This window comes from Onthophagus taurus, chromosome 2 (genome assembly GCF_036711975.1).
Source record: "Onthophagus taurus isolate NC chromosome 2, IU_Otau_3.0, whole genome shotgun sequence".
NCBI lineage: Eukaryota > Metazoa > Arthropoda > Insecta > Coleoptera > Scarabaeidae > Onthophagus > Onthophagus taurus.
In genome coordinates, this window is record NC_091967.1 from 1,712,677 (window position 1) to 1,736,164 (window position 23,488).

The 23,488-nt window shown below is 35.6% G+C and overlaps 1 protein-coding gene across 1 annotated transcript; it reads right to left on the bottom strand.

Moving 5' to 3' along the window:
* Positions 1-14,476: 14,476 nt before the first annotated feature.
* On the bottom strand, positions 14,477-23,451 carry LOC111417278 (I-kappaB kinase beta). Its single transcript, XM_023049505.2, has 8 exons — positions 23,257-23,451; positions 22,970-23,147; positions 19,614-20,208; positions 19,133-19,553; positions 15,298-15,830; positions 15,066-15,242; positions 14,771-15,007; positions 14,477-14,715 (listed from the first exon to the last, which is right to left on the bottom strand). Exons 2-8 carry the CDS (start codon positions 23,076-23,078, stop codon positions 14,613-14,615), a joined length of 2,175 nt encoding a protein of 724 aa, XP_022905273.2. The 5' UTR covers positions 23,079-23,147; positions 23,257-23,451; the 3' UTR covers positions 14,477-14,612.
* Positions 23,452-23,488: the final 37 nt, after the last annotated feature.

Here is a 23,488-nt window from a genome sequence, read left to right on the forward strand (position 1 = left end):
ATTCCTCTGCAAGAATAACCGTACTCAAAAAACTTAATGTAATACACAATCTTGCAATACGGTACATACTTGGGGCTTTTCCCACTAGTTTGTATTGTGAGTCTGGTATTGCTCCTCTTCACCATCGGCGTAATTGGCAAATTCTTAATTATTTTGTAAAAAAACGCATACAACCTGAGCACCCAATCTCTATATTGTTTTCCCAACAGCCACCTGTCTACAGATTAACAGCCACAAGACCGGCAATAGTAAGAGCCAAAGAACTGCTGGGAACTTTAGATTTTACGATGCCCCCCTTACTTTCTTTATGCAGTATCGAATTTACTCCTTGGCAGTTAAATAAACCCGTTTTCAATTTAAATCTTACATGTTATGCTAAAGAGAGTACACCACGGGAATTACTTAGAGCTGAATTTAGAAATATAATCAATGCCTATGATGATGCTGTTTTTATTTATACTGATGGTTCCAAAAAAGGAGAGTGGGGTTGGTTGCGCGTTTGTGGTTGGGGATAGTGATTATTCATGGAGCTTACAGAGCTCTGTCCTGCTGTTCTGTCCAACAACAGCACTGCTACGAGAAAGAATCCACAAGACTTTCAATGATCTACAAAAAATAAGTGAGAAGTTACTACGACTCCACCTCTCACTTTCCAATTGTATATCCGGAGAAGACTGGGACAAAGTGGACAGACTAACAATGGAGAAGGCTAATCGCGAATTTCAGAAGACCCGTGACACACACATCAAGAAGTTTGAATCTCTTGAACGCCGGTCGCAAAAGAAGAAAAAGTAATAGTTTACCAGTAGAAACAATCGTCATTAACAGATCGAATGTCCCACTAACGAAAGACGAAACCTGTGTGCTCGCCAAAGGATTGAACTACGCAATCGCCCCGAAGAAGGTCCCAAAGGAGGAAATCATGTGCGAAGTGGAGGCAGCTGTTCGAGGGATGCCTGCACTGAAAGCCGAAGAGATCCGACAAGAAGTTGCGAGAGTATTGAAGTCAGCAAAACCACCAAAATCCAACTTGACGGTTGGTGAAAAGAAGGCACTCCGATCTATAAAAGAAAAATCAGAAATCGTCGTGTTACCAGCAGACAAGGGGAATGCCACCGTTGTTATGGACAGGAAAGAATACGACGACAAAATGATGAACCTACTGGACCCAGCCACCTACAGGAAGATCAAGAAGGACCCCACAGACAAAATCGTAAGAAAAATGAAGGAACTGATAAAAACCACAGGAATTCCAGCAGAACAGCAGAAAGGTTTGTTTGTGCAGGCGCCGGTACCACCAAGAATCTACGGACTACCGAAGATTCACAAACCAGACGTCCCCCTCCGCCCTATCGTCAGCGCCATCAACTCCCCAACATACCAGCTGGCCAAACATCTTGCAAAGATTCTGTCTCCCTTTACAGGTAACACGGAATCGTATGTCAGGGATTCTACACATTTTGTGGAATCGGTAAAAGCTGTAAAGCTGGAGGCTGGGGATATGTCGGTAAGTTTCGATGTGGAATCCCTTTTTACTAGGGTACCAGTTAAGCATGCTGTAGAGGGTCTTCGCCGAAAACGCATTCCGGAGGGTTTACCAGAATACGTGCCAGATCTGGTGGAGTATTGCTTATCGTCAACGTATTTCAGCTGGAAAGGAGAATTTTACGAGCAGTTCGAAGGGGCAGCCATGGGATCTCCACTATCGCCAGTTATAGCTAATTTCTACATGGAATTATTCGAAGAGGACGCTTTGAAGAAAAACCAGTGGAAACCAAAACTATGGCTACGATATGGCAACATGGTCAAAAACGGCTCCAAGTGTTCTTGGATCACTTGAACTCTCAACATCCTATGATTAAGTTCACCATGGAAACAGAAACTGCCAAAAAACTACCTTTCCTAGATGTATTGGTCACCAGGACGACAAATGGAGATATAGAACTTGGTGTATACCGAAAGAAGACCCATACCAACAGGTATTTACAGGCATGTTCACATCATCATCCCCAACAGAAGAGGTCCGTAATCCGTACATTATTTCAGCGAGCAGCGAGACTATGTGAAGGAGAGAACTTGAAGAAGGAGCAACACATTCTACGAGGCGTGCTGCAGAAGAATGGATACACTTCGAGGGACATCAAGCAGTGAAAGCAGAAAGAGGACACGGTAAGTACAAAACCACTTGGATTTATCTGTCTTCCCTATGTTTCAGGTGTAACGGAACGAATTGCTAGGCACCTCAAGAAGAACGACATCGTAGTGCGGTACGGCACGGTCAGCAAAATTCAGAACACACTCCCGATAGCCAAGGACAAACTAACTCCATTAAAAGGAGCGGGAGTCTATCCACTATCGTGTAGTTGTGGGAAGGTTTATGTTGGCCAAACTGGACGCAACGTCGAGTGCCGCATCAAGGAGCATGAGAGGGATGTAAGGCTGAAGAAGATCCAGCAGTCGGCGGTTGCGGAACATTGCCATGCAGAGGGGCACCGAATAGACTTCGAAGAAACAAAGGTGCTGGCTAGGGACAACAGATACTACCAAAGACTGACAAGAGAAGCCATAGAGATCCACCGACATAAAAATAACGTTAACAGAGAGGATGGTTGGGAGCTTAGCAGAACATGGAAGATGGTGGTGAACACGAAGACCTCTTCCCGCCTCACACCGGACGCGACGCAATTAGTTATTAATTACCTTGTAATTAGCGTTAACTGATTATTAATTAGTTTTTCCGACTTATATATAGTTCCCGATTTTTGATCTCGTCACTTCGAACCAGTTTCTGAAGAAGGTTGCAACATGGCATCCGAAACGTCAAACCTTTTATTAAAAGACGCACGGCAAAACCCGAAAGTTTCTAGTGTTAGTTCTAATTTTGCGTCTATCTTCTTTGCGGAGTTGTATGCCATCTTCCAGGCTCTGTTATTCATCCGTATGAGTCATAATGGAAATAACTTTGTCATAGTTACAGATTCGTTGAGTGCTCTTAAATCATTACAAGCAATGTGTCCAAATGAACCGATGGTACGGATGGTTGGAGAATTGTTACATGTTATCTTGCTTTCTGGAAAACAGATCGTATTTATATGGGTGCCCGGTCATATCGGCATTGAGGGTAATGAAAGGGCAGATAAAGCAGCAGGATACGGGGTTGACGGTAACAGTGTTAACGTCAGTGTATGTCGTCATAAGGATGTCATAAGGCATCTTAAATCGCTGGTATATAACAAGTGGCAGAATGACTGGCAACACAATGAAAGTTTTCTACGCCGTATCAAACCCTTAATAAAACCTTGGAATCAGCCCATTATCTTCAATAGATTAGAACAGGTGAAACTAGCGAGATTACATATAGGACATACACAACTAACTTCCGGTTATTTGTTAAAACGAGAACCAAGACCTGTATGTTTGGGCTGCGAAGTTCATATCCTGCTAGACTGTGAATTATATGCCAACGAGAGACAATTACATAATATCTCATGTCTGGATGATGCATACGCGAATCCTATTAATTTGATTGAATTTTTTAAGTGCATTGATTTGTTCCATCAATTATAAATACGGTGAGCGCTAAAGATCTTCGCTATCGAAGCGCTTCTAATATCAATAATAATAATAATAATAATATAGCATCTATCGAAGATTCCTCTGTTTTCAATTTGGTGATTTTCTTCCAGGTAAGTTGTAGGATTTCTTGCTGCTGGTTTGTAAGCTGTGTCCTTGAACAAGTACGTAATTTATGATGTCCCGGTAGTATGATGATGTCCTGGTTATTTTTAAGACGTTTTAGGCCCTGAAGTTCACTTGGAACCAAGTTGGGCTTGGGTGGTTTGGCTAAACTTAGAATCCTGAAGATGTCCATTCTCAGAATTTCGACTTTTTGCTTGTCCATTGTGTTTAAGCTGGATTCGACGTTGGCAATGATTTCTTCGACCAGAATAGTCCTGGGGGTTAGGGCGTAGTTGAAACTTTTGCTTAAGACGGCTTTTTCGGCATAGGAAAGATTATTTACGATTTTCTGGATGTGAAGAGGTGGGTGCTTCGACTGTTCGGTGGATTCCGTTTGCAAACCCTCGAATTTCATTTGGAGAGTCCCTCCATCCGTGAAGAACGTATATATATATGTGATCCGAGATTTCATCCGTTCTTCCTGTTTGTCGTAGTCTCTCAGTCTGTTTGTCTTAATCTGTAAGGACGAAACTGGTTGAATTAAAAAAAAATCATAAATTGGATCATACACTCATGACGTACCATTTATGTGATTATTTACCTCTCAGATTATATCTTTTGATTAATTATTATATAAAAATAGTACGTAGAACTCGAGTTAAGTAAAAAAAATTTTTAGCCCCCATTTTTTAACCCTATATACTAACATGTAATTTAGAACATTAAGCCAAAGCGGAAATTTCATCCATCCTGCAGTAGCCAGCTTTGAATGTTATAATTGTCGTCCGCATGCTTTAATTCGCGAAATGCGAATGTACGCACTCGTATTCGCGCGCAATATTAACGCGGACGAGTAAAATAATTGCGTTATAATGTTATGCAGTACGCGCTTAGTTGTTATTTTACTACTTCAAAAACGTTCCTGCCGGACTATAAGTCATTTCGGGTTTCGAGCTGTTGAGGATTAAACCGGAGGAATTTCACGAAATAATTCGCATCCTACTGGTTTTTGCCACCATCTGCTTTGTAAGGGGTGGATAACTCAATGTGAAGTTTCGGCATTATTCAGGGCTAGTCGCGCGCTTTTTGCCCTTTGACCACTTTACGAACGACTGGAAAAGTTGTATACTCGAAAAGTTGTTGAGGTTATACGCAAAACTTTATTTAATCTTATTATTACTTACTTATTCAACAAAAAAAACAAATTTACCTTTTTAAAACTAAATTGCAACATTTTAAAATTATGTAGGACCCTTTAGCAACAAATAAAATGCAAACAAAACCATGCAGAACGCATTAATTGAAACTAGGAACGACATGAAACATATGCTAACTCACAAATTTATTGTTATCCGCGTATACTACCGGATCCGTTAATTGTGCCCGGATGTAATAAAATTAATTAATGCCGGATTAAAATTATTAATGCGTTGATATCGCGTGTTTTGATAAATCGCCGCCGTCGCATTATTGAATTGGTTCGACAATTTCCGAAAAGCAGACGGGAACGGCTATCGCGAACAATATTAATCGTTCATGAAAAAGGTCCTGATCGGATAATGTTCTCGAATTTTCCATAGTTTATTACTTCAGTTTGATTTCACATCGTAATGCATATTGTATTCCGCTTTAATTAGCTGGCGTGAATTGTATATTTGAATTTGTTTGATCATAACAATCCCAAAATGTACTCCAACATATCGAAATCAATTCACTTGCATTATACTAGGAAGAAAACATTCGGGTTTAGCCAAACGTCTCTCAAGACAGCTATACCCGAATGATTCTACGTCTAGATTTTGTGTTAGTTCTAGTAATAGTTCTAGTGATAGTGTAAAACTGGAACTAACACTAGACCTAGAACTAGAATCATTCGGGTTTAGCCGCACGTCTCTCAAGACGGCTAAACTCGAATGATTCTAGTTCTAGGTCTTGTTTTAGTTCTAGTGATAGTGTAAAACTGGAACTAACACTAGACCTAGAACTAAAATCAGTCGGGTTTAGCCACACGTCTCTCAAGACGGCTTAATCCAAATGATTCTAGTTCTAGGTCTTGTCTAAGTTCTAGTGGTAGTGTAAAAGTAGAACTAACACTAGACCTAGAACTAAAATCATTCGGGGTTAGCCGCACGTCTCTCAAGACGGCTAAACCCAAATGATTCTAGTTCTAGGTCTTGTTTTAGTTTTAGTGATAGTGTAAAACTGGAACTAACACTAGACCTAGAACTAGAATTAGTCGGGTTTAGCCACACGTCTCTCAAGACGGCTAAACAAGAATGATTCTAGTTCTAAGTCTTGTTTTAGTTCTAGTGATAGTGTAAAACTGGAACTAACACTAGACCTAGAACTACGATCATTCGGGTTTAGCCGCACGTCTCTCAAGACGGCTAAACCCGAATGATTCTAGTTCTAGGTCTTGTTTTAGTTCTAGTGATAGTGTAAAACTGGAACTAACACCAGACCTAGAATCATTCGGGTTTAGCCGCACGTCTCTTAAGACAGCTAAACCCGAATGATTCTAGTTCTAGATCTTGTTTTAGTTCTAGTGATAGTGTAAAACTGGAACTAACACTAGACCTAGGACTAGAATCATTCGGGATTAGCCACACGTCTCTCAAGACGGCTAAACCCAAATGATTCTAGTTCTAGGTCTTGTCTTTGTTTTAGTGATAGTGTAAAACTAGAACTAACACTAGACCTAGAACTAGAATCATTCTGGTTTAGCCACACGTCTCTCAAGACGGCTAAACCCAAATGATTCTAGTTCTAGGTCTTGTCGAAGTTCTAGTGGTAGTGTAAAAGTAGAACTAACACTAGACCTAGAACTACGATCATTCGGGTTTAGCCGCACGTCTCTCAAGACGGCTAAACCCGAATGATTCTAGTTCTAGGTCTTGTCTTTGTTCTAGTGATAGTGTAAAACTAGAACTAATACTTGACCTAGAACTAGAATCATTCCGGCTTAGCCGCATGTCTCTGAAGACGGCTAAGCCCGAATGATTCTAGTTCTAGGTCTTGTCTAAGTTCTAGTGGTAGTGTAAAAGTAGAACTAACACTAGACCTAGAACTAGAATCATTCGGGTTTAGCCGCACGTCTCTCAAGACGGCTAAACCCGAATGATTCTAGTTCTAGGTCTTGTTTTAGTTCTAGTGATAGTGTAAAACTGGAACTAACACTAGACCTAGAACTAGAATCATTCGGGTTTAGCCACAAGTTTCTCAAAACAGCTAAACCCGAATGATTCTACTTCTAGATCTTGTGTTAGTTCTAGTGATAGTTCTTAGTTCTAGTATAAAACTAGAACTACCACTAGACCGAGAACTAGAATCATTCGGGTTTAGCCGCACGTCTCTCAAGACGGCTAAACCCGAATGATTCTAGTTCTAGGTCTTGTCTAAGTTCTAGTGGTAGTGTAAAACTAGAACTAACACTAGACTTAGAACTAGAATCATTCAGGTTTAGCCGCACGTCTCTTAAGACGGCTAAATCCGAATGATTCTAGTTCTAGGTCTTGTTTTAGTTCTAGTGATAGTGTAAAACTGGAACTAACACTAAACCTAGAACTAGAATCATTCGGGTTTAGCCGCACGTTTCTCAAAACAGCTAAACTCGAATGATTCTACTTCTAGATCTTGTGTTAGTTCTAGTGATAGTTCTTAGTTCTAGTATAAAACTAGAACTACCACTAGACCAAGAACTAGAATCATTCGGGTTTAGCCGCACGTCTCTCAAGACGGCTAAACCCGAATGATTCTAGTTCTAGGTCTTGTCTAAGTTCTAGTGGTAGTGTAAAAGTAGAACTAACACTAGACCTAGAACTAGAATCATTCGGGTTTAGCCGCACGTCTCTCAAGACGGCTAAACCCGAATGATTCTAGTTCTAGGTCTTGTCTAACTTCTAGTGGTAGTGTAAACGTAGAACTAACAAGAGACCTAGAACTAGAAACATTCGGATTTAGCCGCACGTCTCTCAAGACGGCTAAACCCGAATGATTCTAGTTCTAGGTCTTGTCTTAGTTCTAGTGATAGTGTACAACTAGAACTAACACTAGACCGAAAACTAGAATCATTCGGGTTTAGCCGCACGTCTCTCAAGACGGCTAAATCCAAATGATTCTAGTTCTAGGTCTTGTCTAAGTTCTAGTGGTAGTGTAAAACTGGAACTAACACTAGACTTAGAACTAGAATCATTCGGGTTTAGCCGCACGTCTCTTAAGACGGCTAAATCCGAATGATTCTAGTTCTAGGTCTTGTTTTAGTTCTAGTGATAGTGTAAAACTGGAACTAACACTAGACCTAGAACTAGAATCATTCGGGTTTAGCCGCACGTCTCTCAAGACGGCTAAACCCGAATGATTCTAGTTCTAGGTCTTGTCTTAGTTCTAGTGATAGTGTAAAACTAGAACTAACACTAGACCTAGAACTAGAATCATTCGGGTTTAACCACACGTCTCTCAAGACGGCTAAACCCAAATGATTTTAGCTCTAGGTCTTGTCTTAGTTCTAGTGATAGTGCTAGTGTAAATCTAGAACTAACACTAGACCTAGAAAATATCGAAACTAACGCTAATAAACCTAGAACGTTCGAGGTTAGCCGTCTTGAGAGACGCACTGTAATGTTAAGCTAATTTTAATTTTAGTTATAACTAGCGTGAACTTATGATGTAAAGCTGATCAATAAAAGCACAGACAACTCGTTATTTTACTAGAATAAACATACTGACGTGTAAAATACCGATGATATATTGAACTAAATGGATGCTTTCTGCAGCTGCGATCTTCAGATAACCGACGGCAACAGTACAAAAGTGGGGTACGTGGCGTCGATAAAATTTGGACACTTCGTTCTGATGGATAGTTCTTTTGAATCGGGTCAGATACGATACGTGGTATGATTTTTAAAATTTACATCTCAATGGACGGTCATAAGCGTCATCTTGGTTAATACATAAATTTTATAAAATTTATATAGCTTTTGTGTACGGAATAGATATTATTTTAACTTTACCGTTCTTAAACCGATTTAAATGCAACATCTTTGGTTTAATAAGTTTCATTGGTTTGATAAATTGAAACTTGGGAGAATAAATTTATTTTTGGACGTGAAAGTTTGGAAAAATCGGGAAACGAAATACATCATTTTGGGTAATTAGGTTTCGAATTTATGGTCCAAAATTCAACGCACAAATCACTCCGCACGCTGGCCGCGTCTATACCATGATGCACAGCTCAATTTCTACCGCTTCGTTTGGATAGAACCCCCCAAAAATCAGTCAACAACCACTCAAAAAAAAAAAATGAAACCGATCATAAGCACTTTCATATTTGCTGTTTTTTCACTTCATTTACGAATTACATTTACCATTAAAGTCCTTGATTGTGCTCGAAAATAATTATAGACACTCGAATAATTCATTATCGAATACCGCCGATTAGAACCCTCCCCATTCGACTCAAACGCCAGTTTAGCGTTTCTTTAAACGTCGTTTCGAGATAATAGATTGTTAATTAATCATTCCTAGCGAGAGATGTTCCAGTTCGTAGAAACCCCGGGCCAATGTCCCTTTACGAAGTTCAGAATCGTTGCTGCACTTTGAGGGGTGTAATCGGAATAGAGGGAGGAGATGCGCCCATTTGGGAATTCGTAATGACCCCCCGACTCAACAAGATCGTCCGGCCCCCACGGTTTTATCGAAATTACGTTTACCGATTGTTACCGGCGATCACTAATGCGTTCGATGTGCAATCTAATCATCAAGAGGTGGAATTTCGTTACCAATGTTAAAGTCAGTCGAAACGATTGTTTGCCCACGTTTTTATAGCGTGGAGCGCCGTTATCGAGCGACAATGGCCTTTTATACAGATAGAGGTCGATCTTTACAAATAATCGGCCCATTTACAGGTATATTCGAAGGAGAAAAAGACTCCTTTCTTTTCGTTACAAACGTACTTCAAATAACAAAAACATTTTTCACGAAAGCAATTTATTTTTATTGTATTTAAATATATTTTAGTTAAACGAAAAGTAAATATAAGGCTTGTTAAGGTAACGAGACTCATTTAGAACCGTTAATAAACTTTAATAAACCAGTTTAATTAAACGACAACTCAAAACAACTAGGGAACTTGTATATTAAACAGTTTCCGACGCAGGTTCTAATTAAAACCTAAACCAAAAAGAAAGTTCGGGTATCCCATCCCATTGAAAAGATGAGCTCCTCCATCTCGACAGAGTGTCGAGATGCAGATTTAATAGGAAGTTTCTCGTCGTAAGATAATGAGGTCGCGCAACAAAACTAAGAAAACGTACGTAGGTAGATAAACTTAACCCTGTATAACAGATTTTAATTACTCTGCGTATCCACACTGCTGGATTATAAGTGTCAAATAGAACGATTTAAGTTTTGGATTAAATTGACGCGCGGGGATTTATTCGATTCGTATCTCGTTTTGTAACAATCCCGGCGTGTGTTTATATTATTTAACGGCCCCAATCGTGTGATTTAAACCTTCACAAATACGGTTGAACGGGAAATAAACCGTATTTTTAACGAATTAAACTGTGCGAAAGCTATAACTTACTCCTACAATTTATTGGAACGACCTAAAATCGTTATCTCAGAGATTTTATTTGAAACTATTTCAGGTTATGTCCAAAACCTTGATGCATTCTTGTTGTTTATAATGTATCTGAAGAACGAATAGAGATACCATTCCTGAAATAAAGAACATTTTAAAGCAAATTTACTTAGTATTTAATATTTTGAAAATGATTAAAAAGTTAATTAATGTAAATATCCAAGTTTCATTGAACAGAAATTACAAAATCGTAGTTGAGGGGTTTATTCCAAATTAATTACAGAACTTAATACCGTCTATTATTTGTTAATTTGTCGAGAGGAAGAGACGGTTTGATGATGGTAAATAGATGTTAGAATGGCCAAAGGGCAGATTGCGATCGAGTAAATTTTGGGATTCGGTTCGGTTGTTCCATTATTTAGTTAGAAATTCAACTCTGTCTTGATGGCTTCCGGGATTTCCGGGCGCAAACCGCCGCGTTCCTTAACATGTCTGCACACAGGATTTCCACATCTAATGCATTGTGCGATGTGCGCGGAGCCTGCGTTACCAACGAATTATCCAACTCGAATTTCATTCAAATCTGTACTCTCTCCTTCTCATTTTGTCGACGTTAAGATACTTCAAGATACTCAATACCTAAAACAACCCTAAATAAAAAAAATTTGGAAAAATTCAATAATCATTATGTAGCTTAAAAATTGACGATTATTTTTTAATCAATGTGAAATGACCCAAAAACACGTTATAAATAAAAAGAAAGAGCGGAAAAGTGTAGAACAAAGAAAATCACACTAAAGCAATGTTAACCGTGCATTCTCTTATTAAACCGATAAACATGTAACATACAAATTGTTGATTTTATAACCACGCACAGAATCAATCTGATAAACTGAAAAGTAAAGATATTTTCACTAAATTAGGTGAGATTACAACGTATATTTTTTTTGGGATAAAACACCCTTGTTTTTCTTAGGTTTTCGATGCATAACGACTGACTACCTGTCCTTAGATAGACTGTGTGTCAACAGACTCTGGGTTAATACTAACTAACACTAGACCGAGAACTAGAAACATTCGGGTTTAGCCTCACGTCTCTCAAGACGGCTAAACCCGAATGATTCTAGTTCTAGGTCTTGTGTTAGTTCTAGTGATAGTGTAAAACTAGAACTAACACTAGACCGAGAACTAGAAACATTCGGGTTTAGCCGCACGTCTCTTAAGACGGCTAAACCCGAATGATTCTAGTTCTATGTCTTCTCTTAGTTCTAATGATAGTGTAAAATTAGAACTAGCACTAGACCGAGAACTAGAAACATTCGGGTTTAGCCGCACGTTGCTCAAGACGGCTAAACCCGAATGATTCTAGTTATAGGTCTTGTCTTAGTTCTAATGATAGTATAAAACTAGAACTAGCACTAGACCGAGAACTAGAAACATTCGGGTTTAGCCGCACGTCTCTTAAGACGGCTAAACCCGAATGATTCTAGTTCTAGGTCTTCTCTTAGTTCTAATGATAGTGTAAAACTAGAACTAGCACTAGACCGAGAACTAGAAACATTCGGGTTTAGCCGCACGTCTCTTAAGACGGCTAAACCCGAATGATTCTAGTTCTAGGTCTTCTCTTAGTTCTAATGATAGTGTAAAACTAGAACTAGCACTAGACCGAGAACTAGAAACATTCGGGTTTAGCCGCACGTTGCTCAAGACGGCTAAACCCGAATGATTCTAGTTATAGGTCTTGCCTTAGTTCTAATGATAGTATAAAACTAGAACTAGCACTAGACCGAGAACTAGAAACATTCGGGTTTAGCCGCATGTCTCTCAAGACGGCTAAACTCGAATGATTCTAGTTCTTGTGTTAGTTCTAGTGATAATGCTAGTGTAAAACTAGAAATAACACTAGACCGAGAACTAGAAACATTCGGGTTTAGCCTCACGTCTCTCAAGACGGCTAAACCCGAATGATTCTAGTTCTAGGTCTTGTGTTAGTTCTAGTGATAGTGTAAAACTAGAACTAACACTAGACCGAGAACTAGAAACATTCGGGTTTAGCCTCACGTCTCTCAAGACGGCTAAACCCGAATGATTCTAGTTCTAGGTCTTGTGTTAGTTCTAGTGATAGTGTAAAACTAGAACTAACACTAGACCGAGAACTAGAAACATTCGGGTTTAGCCGCACGTCTCTTAAGACGGCTAAACCCGAATGATTCTAGTTCTATGTCTTCTCTTAGTTCTAATGATAGTGTAAAATTAGAACTAGCACTAGACCGAGAACTAGAAACATTCGGGTTTAGCCGCACGTTGCTCAAGACGGCTAAACCCGAATGATTCTAGTTATAGGTCTCGTCTTAGTTCTAATGATAGTGTAAAACTAGAACTAGCACTAGACCGAGAACTAGAAACATTCGGGTTTAGCCGCACGTTTCTCAAGACGGCTAAACCCGAATGATTCTAGTTCCTGTGTTAGTTCTAGTGATAATGCTAGTGTAAAAGTAGAAATAACACTAGACCGAGAACTAGAAACATTCGGGTTTAGCCGCACGTTGCTCAAGACGGCTAAACCCGAATGATTCTAGTTATAGGTCTTGTCTTAGTTCTAATGATAGTGTAAAACTAGAACTAGCACTAGACCGAGAACTAGAAACATTCGGGTTTAGCCGCACGTTTCTCAAGACGGCTAAACCCGAATGATTCTAGTTCCTGTGTTAGTTCTAGTGATAATGCTAGTGTAAAAGTAGAAATAACACTAGACCGAGAACTAGAAACATTCGGGTTTAGCCGCACGTCTCTCAAGACGGCTAAACCCGAATGATTCCAGTTCTAGGTCTTGTCTTAGTTCTAATGATAGTATAAAACTAGAACTAGCACTAGACCGAGAACTAGAAACATTCGGGTTTAGCCGCACGTCTCTTAAGACGGCTAAACCCGAATGATTCTAGTTCTTGTGTTAGTTCTAGTGATAATGCTAGTGTAAAAGTAGAAATAACACTAGACCGAGAACTAGAAACATTCGGGTTTAGCCGCACGTTGCTCAAGACGGCTAAACCCGAATGATTCTAGTTATAGGTCTTGTCTTAGTTCTAATGATAGTATAAAACTAGGACTAGCACTAGACCGAGAACTAGAAACATTCGGGTTTAGCCGCACGTCTCTCAAGACGGCTAAACCCGAATGCTTCTAGTTCTTGTGGTAGTTCTAGTGATAAAGCTAGTGTAAAACTAGAAATAACACTAGACCGAGAACTAGAATCATTCGGGTTTAGCCGTCTTGAGAGACGTGCGGCTAAACCCGAATGATTCTAGTTCTTGTGTTAGTTCTAGTGATAATGCTAGTGTATAACTAGAAATAACACTAGACCGAGAACTAGAAACATTCGGGTTTAGCCGCACGTCTCTCAAGAGGGCTAAACCCGAATGATTCTAGTTCTAGTGTTAATTCTAGTGATAATGCTAATGTAAAACTAGAACTAACACTAGACCGAGAACTAGAAACATTCGGGTTTAGCCGCACGTCTCTCAAGAGGGCTAAACCCGAATGACTCTAGTTCTAGTGTTAATTCTAGTGATAATGCTAATGTAAAACTAGAACTAACACTAGACCGAGAACTAGAAACATTCGGGTTTAGCCGCACGTCTCTCAAGACGGCTAAACCCGAATGATTCTAGTTCTTGTGTTAGTTCTAGTGATAATGCTAGTGTAAGACTAGAAGAACTAACACTAAACCTAGAACTAGAAAGTATCGGGTTTAGCCGTGCGTCTGAAGCACGTTTCTAGTTCTAGGTCTAGTGTTAGTTCTAGTTTTAATGCTATAAAAATATGCAACATAGTGATATCTTATGCTAACTAGCGCTACCTATCACTGTCACTAGAACTAACATTAGAGGTTTAGCCGTCTTAAGAGACGCACGGCTAAACCCGAATGTTTCTAGTTCTTGGTCTAGTGTTAATTCTAGTGCAAAACTAAGTAGAACTAACACTACACTGAAAACTAGAAAATTACCCAACCCAACCCAACCCAACCCGGAATTTACAACCCACCCTCTGCTCCTTGCCCAACCTGACATTTGAGAAATACGCACCGGTTTAAATGTTAATTAACCTAACTCAAAGCCGAATTTCTACAGAAAATTCTGAAATAAATCAATAAATTACGTGGATCCGAATGTAACGTTTAAGACATGATGATTCTTGAGGTTATACCAAAAAAAATTTTTTTATAAAATATATATTCTTCATAAAATATATACATATTATTATAAAGTATAATTAATAAAATATGTTCAAACAGTCTAACCTATAAAAAGAAAAACAACGTTAATATCTCTACTAACCACTAAAAACAACATCCGTCTTATATATCACTGTAACGAGAAGACAAACCATTAAAAAGCTTTAACGTTTCACGCTGAATATTTTGCAAACATAATTCAGTCTCATTTATTCTTTCTTGAATCCTAAAAAGCAATAATACATTAAAATAATAAATTTATTCATAAACAGATAATTTACGCATATCTTAGTTCCATATTTTCATGAACTAAATTTTTCGTTTCAGATGGATCACTAAAACTCATGTTTCTAAGTACAATAGAACCTAAAGTATTATTATTATCATTTAAAACCAATTTCTGGTTAATCAATTTTTGGTTTTCCATTAATTCTTGAGATATCCGAAATATTTCTTTATCTAAAGCCATGCACCAAGTATAATGTCGTTTTAATTTCCTTGCGATTTTTATTGAGTAGCTAAAAATAAAAATTAAATTAATCATTTTTAATTAAACGATATAATTATCGTTTTTACGAAACAAATTTCTTCATTTCTTCGTTAACAACGTAATTTCGAAACTTTTTAAGGAGATTATTTAAAATGTTGTAAAGTTCTTTGTAGGCTGGTGGATGATTCGATTCACTTTGACTCACATCGTTTGGATTTGGAGTTCTAAGAATTCGTTTACACGCAGTTATAGAATTATAGCAACTAATTAAAAAAAAAATAATTAAAAATTATAAAATATCTTAATAAATTAATTTACAAAGTTTTAAATTCATCTTCTTTCATTTCATCTTTAATTTTTTTAATCATTGTTTCCAATGGTTCCTTATTGTTGTTAAACTGCAAAAATTGCTCGCTCATTCCATTAAAATTTTCAATAAGCTCTTTAATTTGTCTCAATAATTTCCTATAAGTATTTAAAAATTGAGATTTATTCCCACAATTATTATTATTTAACAAATCGTTATTCATTAAATCGTAACATTCGATTTTTATTGTTAACGCAGTCAAATCCGTTCTAATTTTATAAAAAAGTTTTTTACTTAAAAAACTATCCAGCGTATAATCCGTAAACATTATTTGGGATTTTATGGCACGATTTAAAAAATCAATCATTAATTCCTCTTCTTTTAAAAAATAAAGGAGTTCAAAACACATTTCCAGCGTTTCATTGGAATTAAAATCCGTTCTATGGGTGTATAATTTTTCCAAAACTTTAGGGAATGATTTCCTTTTTTCGTTGTCTATGTAATCATTTCGATTGAAGATGTAAAATTCATTTGTATGGTCAATCTACAAAATCAATTTTTATTTAATAAACTTTGTACGTATACTGTTTAAATTAGATAATCAGAGAGTTAAGGAGAACTTAGGAATGAAAAATCTATTAAAATGTCTAGAAAGTAAATACTGAAATAAACGAGAAATATTCGGGTCTAGTCGTGAAAAAATATAGCATTTTTCATATTTATATAGCATTTAGCTTTAATTTAAACTAAGTCTTATTCCTTAATTTCAATAAATACGGCTTCCAGGAATTTTTAAATTAGCATCTTTTTTGACACTTTTAGGTTATACGAAAATGTTTTAACATTTTTTTTCACAATATTTTTCCAATCCAACCCAACAATTATTATACATCGTTTTAAAGAGAAAGCTTTGAGCTTTAATTTAGAATAAGTCTCATTCCTTAATTTCACTAAATACGGCTTCCAGGAATTTTTAAATTAGCATCTATTTTGACACTTTTAGGTTATACGAAAATGTAAGTTTTGTTTCAACATTCTTTTTCTCAACATTTTTCCAATCCACCCCAACAATTATTATACATCGTTTTAAAGAGAAAGCTTTGAGCTTTAATTTAGAATAAGTCTCATTCCTTAATTTCACTAAATACGGCTTCCAGGAATTTTTAAATTAGCATCTATTTTGACACTTTTAGGTTATACGAAAATGTAAGTTTTGTTTCAACATTCTTTTTCTCAACATTTTTCCAATCCACCCCAACAATTATTATACATCGTTTTAAAGAGAAAGCTTTGAGCTTTAATTTAGAATAAGTCTTATTCCTTAATTTCAATAAATACGGCTTCCAGGTATTTTTAAATTAGCATCTTTTTTGACACTTAGGTTATACGAAAATGTAAGTTTTGTTTCAAAATTTTTTTTCTCAATATTTTTCTCAATCCAACCCAACAATTATTATACATCATTCTAAAGAGAAAGCTTTGAGCTATAATTTAGAACAAGTCTTATTCGTTAATTTCAATAAATACGACTTCCAGGAATTTTTAAATTAACATCTTTTTTGACACTTTTAGGTTATACGAAAATGTAAGTTTTGTTTCAACATTCTTTTTCTCAACATTTTTCCAATCCACCCCAACAATTATTATACATCGTTTTAAAGAGAAAGCTTTGAGCTTTAATTTAGAATAAGTCTTATTCCTTAATTTCAATAAATACGGCTTCCAGGTATTTTTAAATTAGCATCTTTTTTGACACTTAGGTTATACGAAAATGTAAGTTTTGTTTCAAAATTTTTTTTCTCAATCCAACCCAACAATTATTATACATCATTCTAAAGAGAAAGCTTTGAGCTATAATTTAGAACAAGTCTTATTCGTTAATTTCAATAAATACGACTTCCAGGAATTTTTAAATTAACATCTTTTTTGACACTTTTAGGTTATACGAAAATGTAAGTTTTGTTTCAACATTCTTTTTCTCAACATTTTTCCAATCCAACCCAACAATTATTATACATCATTTTAAAGAGAAAGCTTTGCGCTTTAATTTAGAATAAGTCTCATTCCTTAATTTCAATAAATACGGCTTCCAGGAATTTTTAAATTAGCATCTTTTTTGACACTTTTAGGTTATATGAAAAAGTAAGTTTTGTTTCAACATTTCTTTCAAAAATGTCAGTTCTTGCTCAATATGTTTTTTCTCAATATTCTATCAGATTTTCGTCGTTCTGTAGCTACAGGTCTGATAAATAAATATTCAAATTTACTGCGTCCAAATGTCGTATCGCAAGCTCAAAAAAAAGGGGGAAGTTGTGAAAATTGTTCTGCCAAAGCTAGACCCCACTCAAAATGTACTGCATGTAATATTTATTTATGTTGTAATGAAAGAAAGAACTGTTTTTCTGAATATCATAATGTGGTTTAGCTAAAGCAAGTGTTACTTATTTTCTAATGTAATAAAAAATGTATTATTTTTATATTAGTAATAAAAGTTTTTGTATATAATAATACTAATAAAAATTGATTGCAAATGCCTTTCAAATTTTCATCAAAAAAGTTTCAAAATTTTTCACTTCTTGGGACACAAAGGGTTAAAGTGAGTCCAAACTTGATGCATTTATCTCAAAGAACCAAAAAGTTCGAACTTTCAACTTTTAATTTTGACATATTTGTCAACTTCATAAAAAATCCTTTAAAATGAGTCCAAACTCGACATATTTAACTTTAATATTAATAAAAATACAATCACTTCCGGTTTGAAACGTCAACGTCAATTTTGACTTATCTCAAAAAACAAAAATTTAGAATAAAAAACGTTAAACCCTAAGTTAGCAACAATGAAGATAGCAATTTAATTTTTAAATATTAATACCAACCTTAATTTTTGATTTTTTTTTTATTATATTTTTGTTTTTGTCAAATATTAAGACATTTTATAAAAATTAAGATTTTGGAATTAAACGTATCATGTTTGGACTCATTTTAAAGGACTTTTCACGACGATTACAAATACATCAAAATTGACGTTGACATTCTTAACCGGAAGTTGACCATAACTTCATTAATATTGAAGATAAATATGTCGTGTTTGTACTCATTTTAAAGGATTTTTAATGAAGATTACAAATATGTCAAAACTGAGGTTGACATTTTAAACCTGAAGTTAGTTATCATATAATAGAAGTTTTATAACTGAAGTTATCTAGTATTAGTCACTTTTCCGCACTTTCTTTTTATTTTTAACGTGTTTTTTGGGTATTATTAAGCTACATGATGATTCTTGAATTTTTTCTAAGTTTCTTAATATTTCTTTTGTTAAAAAATAGCGTTCTTAAATGTCATTTTACAACTTTTTAAACTTTAATTTTGTAAATTAATAAATAATAATCTGATTTTGACTTTGATATGTGATCTTTTTTGATAAAACAAAAAGAAAAATTAAGAATCTTGTTTGTAAAATGGATAAGATGAGAGATCTTAATTTGTAGAGAGTGTCTGAAGATGGTCAAGGGCCGAAACTGGTTAGACTTAAATTCTATATAAAATAAAAACCAGTTTAAAAAGTACAAAATCAAACTCTAGATTATTTTCTTCAAACATTCTTACACGAATCTTAATCCAGGCACCAAACAATTTTCAAACTATTGAAAATAGTCTATTCTAAGAAGTCTTATATTTTTAGAGAGATTAAACCGAAAATTCCGTTTTTCTCAACATTATTCATTTGTCGCTTAGTCAAGTGATGCATAAAGTGGTCCAATTAATGTATAAATAGTTTTTCCACTTCTAAGTTCCCCATAATATATTGATTATCTAGAGAACACTAAAAAAAACAAATAAATTTACATTTTCAATGGATTCCATAATCTTATCATCATCACTATAAAAATCCGTTTGGTTGTCGCATAAAATAACTAATTGATTATGTAAAAAACCTTTAGAAGTAACAAGATCCTTTAAATCTCTAAATGTCGAAAATTCGGTGATTTCATAACTGTATATAGTTAAATCATAAACAAATAATATTTTAACAATTTTCTTCAATAAAATTTCTTTCATTTGTGACAAAACGTTGATTGTGATATTTTTGTATGAGCCCCTTTTGTTACCATCAAATTGGAGAACAGGTCTCAGCCAGTTTTCGATGTTTTTCTTAAAACATGTCGAAATCCAGAGTTTTCTTGGAATTTCTTTTGAAAAAACAACTTTATCCTTTATTGTAAAAATACAAATATCATCTTCCTTTTTTTCTTTTATATGAATGAATCTGAAAAAAATATTTAATTAAAGTTTTATTTTAAATTTCGAATTTTTTTTTAAAGAATACCTTCGAACAGGTTCCCAACGAGGTAAAAAAGGTAATTCGCCAGTAATTATTTCGTAACAAGTTAACCCAAAAGACCAATAATCAACAGTTTTTGTGTATTTATCTTGTTGAAAAATTTCGGGGGCTAAATACGGTAAGGTCCCAACTAAACTATTTAGAGTATTACCCAATTCTTTTGCGTAACCCAGATCTATAATTTTATAAATAATTTTTTCGAGTCTTTCATCAGAGTGTTGCATAACTATATTTTCAGGTTTAATATCGCGATGCGTAATACCACAGCTGTGTAAATACGAAATCCCATCACAAATATCAGATAAAATCGTTCTTGTAGTTGTTTCAGATAAACCTCGACGGCTTTCCCATTCTCTCAAATAATTCCTCAAATTTCCTTTTGAGCAATATTCCATTGGTAACAAGGGAAGCTTAGATGGATTATATTTATTAAGTTCCATCAATAACATATCAGGGAGCTCTTTAAAACCCACGATATAATCGCATTTTAATTTTTTCATTGCAGCCACTTCTTGTTTCCATCGTTCTTTTTGTCTTGGGCTTACACTATTTGGCATTTGCATTTTACATTGTTTCAACGCTAATGACAGAAAATAAATAAATTTAACCAATTATTATTCTTTCTATACTCTATTTTTTAATTCGGAGGAGTGTTTTCAAATTGAAGCGGCAAAAAGAACGGTTGCTATTGGTTAGTTTTAAGCAAAAATTACACTAGAAAAATTAGCGATGTTGTCGGCCACCTAAAAACATTTGGATTTAGCCGTACGTCTCTCAGTATGGCTAAACCCGAATGATTCTAGGTCTAGGTTTTGTGTTAGTTCTAGTGATAGTGCTAGTGTAAAACTAGAACTAACACTAGACCTAGAACTAGAAACATTCGAGTTTATCCGCACTTCTTTCTAAAAACGAATGATTCTAGTTCTAGGTGTTGTATTAGTTCTAGTAATAGTGCTAGTGTAAAACTAGAACCAACATTAGACCGAGAACTAGAAACATTCGGGTTTAGCTGCACGTCTCTCAAGACGGCTAAACCCGAATGATTCTAGTTCTAGGTCTTGTGTTAGTTCTAGTGACAGTACTAGCGTAAAACTAGAACTAATGCTAGATGGAGAACTAGAAACATTCGGGTTTAGCTGCACGTCTCTCAAGATGGCTAAACCTGAATGATTCCAGTTCTAGTGTAAAATTAGAACTGACACTAGACCAAGAACTAGAAACATTCGGGTTTAGCTGCACGTCTGTCAAGACGGCTAAACCCGAATGATTCTAGTTCTAGGTCTTGTATTAGTTCTAATAATAGTGCTAGTGTAAAACTAGAACTAGCACTAAACCGAGAACTAGAAACATTCGGGTTTAGCTGCACGTCTGTCAAGACGGCTAAACCCGAATGATTCTAGTTCTAGGTCTTGTGTTAGTTCTAGTGACAGTACTAGCGTAAAACTAGAACTAATGCTAGATGGAGAACTAGAAACATTCGGGTTTAGCTGCACGTCTCTCAAGATGGCTAAACCTGAATGATTCTAGTGCTAGTGTAAAATTAGAACTGACACTAGACCGAGAACTAGAAACATTCGGGTTTAGCTGCACGTCTCTCAAGACGACTAAACCCGAATGATTCTAGTTCTAGGTCTTGTGTTAGTTCTAGTGACAGTACTAGCGTAAAACTAGAACTAATGCTAGATGGAGAACTAGAAACATTCGGGTTTAGCTGCACGTCTCTCAAGATGGCTAAACCTGAATGATTCTAGTTCTAGTGTAAAATTAGAACTGACACTAGACCGAGAACTAGAAACATTCGGGTTTAGCTGCACGTCTCTCAAGACGGCTAAACCCGAATGATTCTAGTTCTAGGTCTTGTGTTAGTTCTAGTGACAGTGCTAGCGTAAAACTAGAATTAACGCTAGACGGAGAACTAGAAACATTCGGGTTTAGCTGCACGTCTGTCAAGACGGCTAAACCCGAATGATTCTAGTTCTATGTCTTGTATTAGTTCTAGTAATAGTGCTAGTGTAAAACTAGAACTAACACTAGACCGAGAACTAGAAACATTCGGGTTTAGCCGCACGTCTCTCAAGACTGCTAAACCTGAATGATTCTAGTTCTAGGTCTTGTCTAAGTTCTAGTGATAGTGTAAAACTGGAACTAACACTAGACCTAGAACTAGAATCATTCGGGGTTAGCCGCACGTTTGTCAAGACGGCTAAACCCGAATGATTCTAGTTCTAGGTCTTGTATTAGTTCTAGTAATAGTGCTAGTGTAAAACTAGAACTAACACTAAATCGAGAACTAGAAACATTCGGGTTTAGCCGCACGTCTCTCAAGACGGCTAAACTCGAATAATTCTAGTTCTAGGTCTTGTGTTAGTTCTAGTGACAGTGCTAGCGTAAAACTAGAACTAACGCTAGACGGAGAACTAGAAACATTCGGGTTTAGCTGCACGTCTCTCAAGACGGCTAAACCTGAATGATTCTAGTTCTAGTGTAAAATTAGAACTAACACTAGACCGAGAACTAGAAACATTCTGGTTTAGCCGCACGTCTTTCAAGACGGCTAAACCCAAATGATTCTAGTTCTAGGTTTAGTGTTAATTCTAGTTTTAGTTCAATAGAAATATGCACCATAGTGATATTTTATGCTACCTATCACCTATCAGCCATCTTAAGAGAGGTACAGCTTGTAAGGTAAGACTAATTGTTAAGTTAAATAAATGTTATTACTATTAAGTAGGTTAGGAGTAATAAGGCTATTTAATAAGGTGAGTACAACAAACATGACAAGGTTTGTTGTGCTATTTTAGCAGTAAGTTTACTATAAGAATAGCGTAACTAATTGTAATAGGAGAAATAGGATATGATACTGCAACGTCGTCATAATGTTACAATAAATATTTATGTTAATTAAATGGAAGTTCTTTTGAGTATAACCACTAAGCAAAACCCAATAATAACGAATGTTATTACAAGCTAAACGGAATTTTTATTTGTTATTCAGCGCTGGATTATTGTATATTTTTATTGCGCTATAAGGGGCACTGCCTTCCCCATATTAATCTGTTATAACAAGATTTTAATGTAATATCAAATTATATTGATCTTGCATTTTATGTGGGACAAAGTGTTGGTTTTTATTATGTTTAAACAAATAAGTAATTAAATTCCTAACTACAGTTTACTTAAAAAAGCTTTGAGCTTTGAAAAATTACACTACTTTTCATTTTACTCTTACAAATTAAAAAATATAACACATTTTATGTTTAATAACTTTTAACAATGTTATCATCAGTGGGCTGCATGTGATTGTTTATGTGGGTGTACTGGAAAGATAAATAATTACTAACCAAAATAATCGTTTGTTTCAGTATTTCTCCATAAAGTAACAACTCCAAATCCACCTTCTCCTAATTGAGAGATTATTTTCCAATCTCCGATTACTCTTGGTCGATTCATTTTTAAATTTATTGATTTTCCCGCCAAAAAAATTTGTTAACCATTTTATATCCAATTTATTTTATCCACCTAATAAAACTCACATAATAAAAAAATCTTATTGCTATGATTATTTACGTTCATTCAAGTTTTTATATTTATAACAAGGATTATTATCTATATTGATTTTATTACTAACCTCACTTTTTTGACACAAAATGGAAGCATTAACATCGACGATTTTATACAATACTTGCACTTAACTGAAGAATTATTTTACGATTTGCTTTCGCATCCACACAACAATAATATTTTTAGTTAAATAACCAGATAAACTTCCAAGAAATATTAGTCATAATACAAATAACACGTTGTGTGGCTACAGTCACACCGTTTCATTTCTATTATTAGAATAATTTTCTTTAAATTAG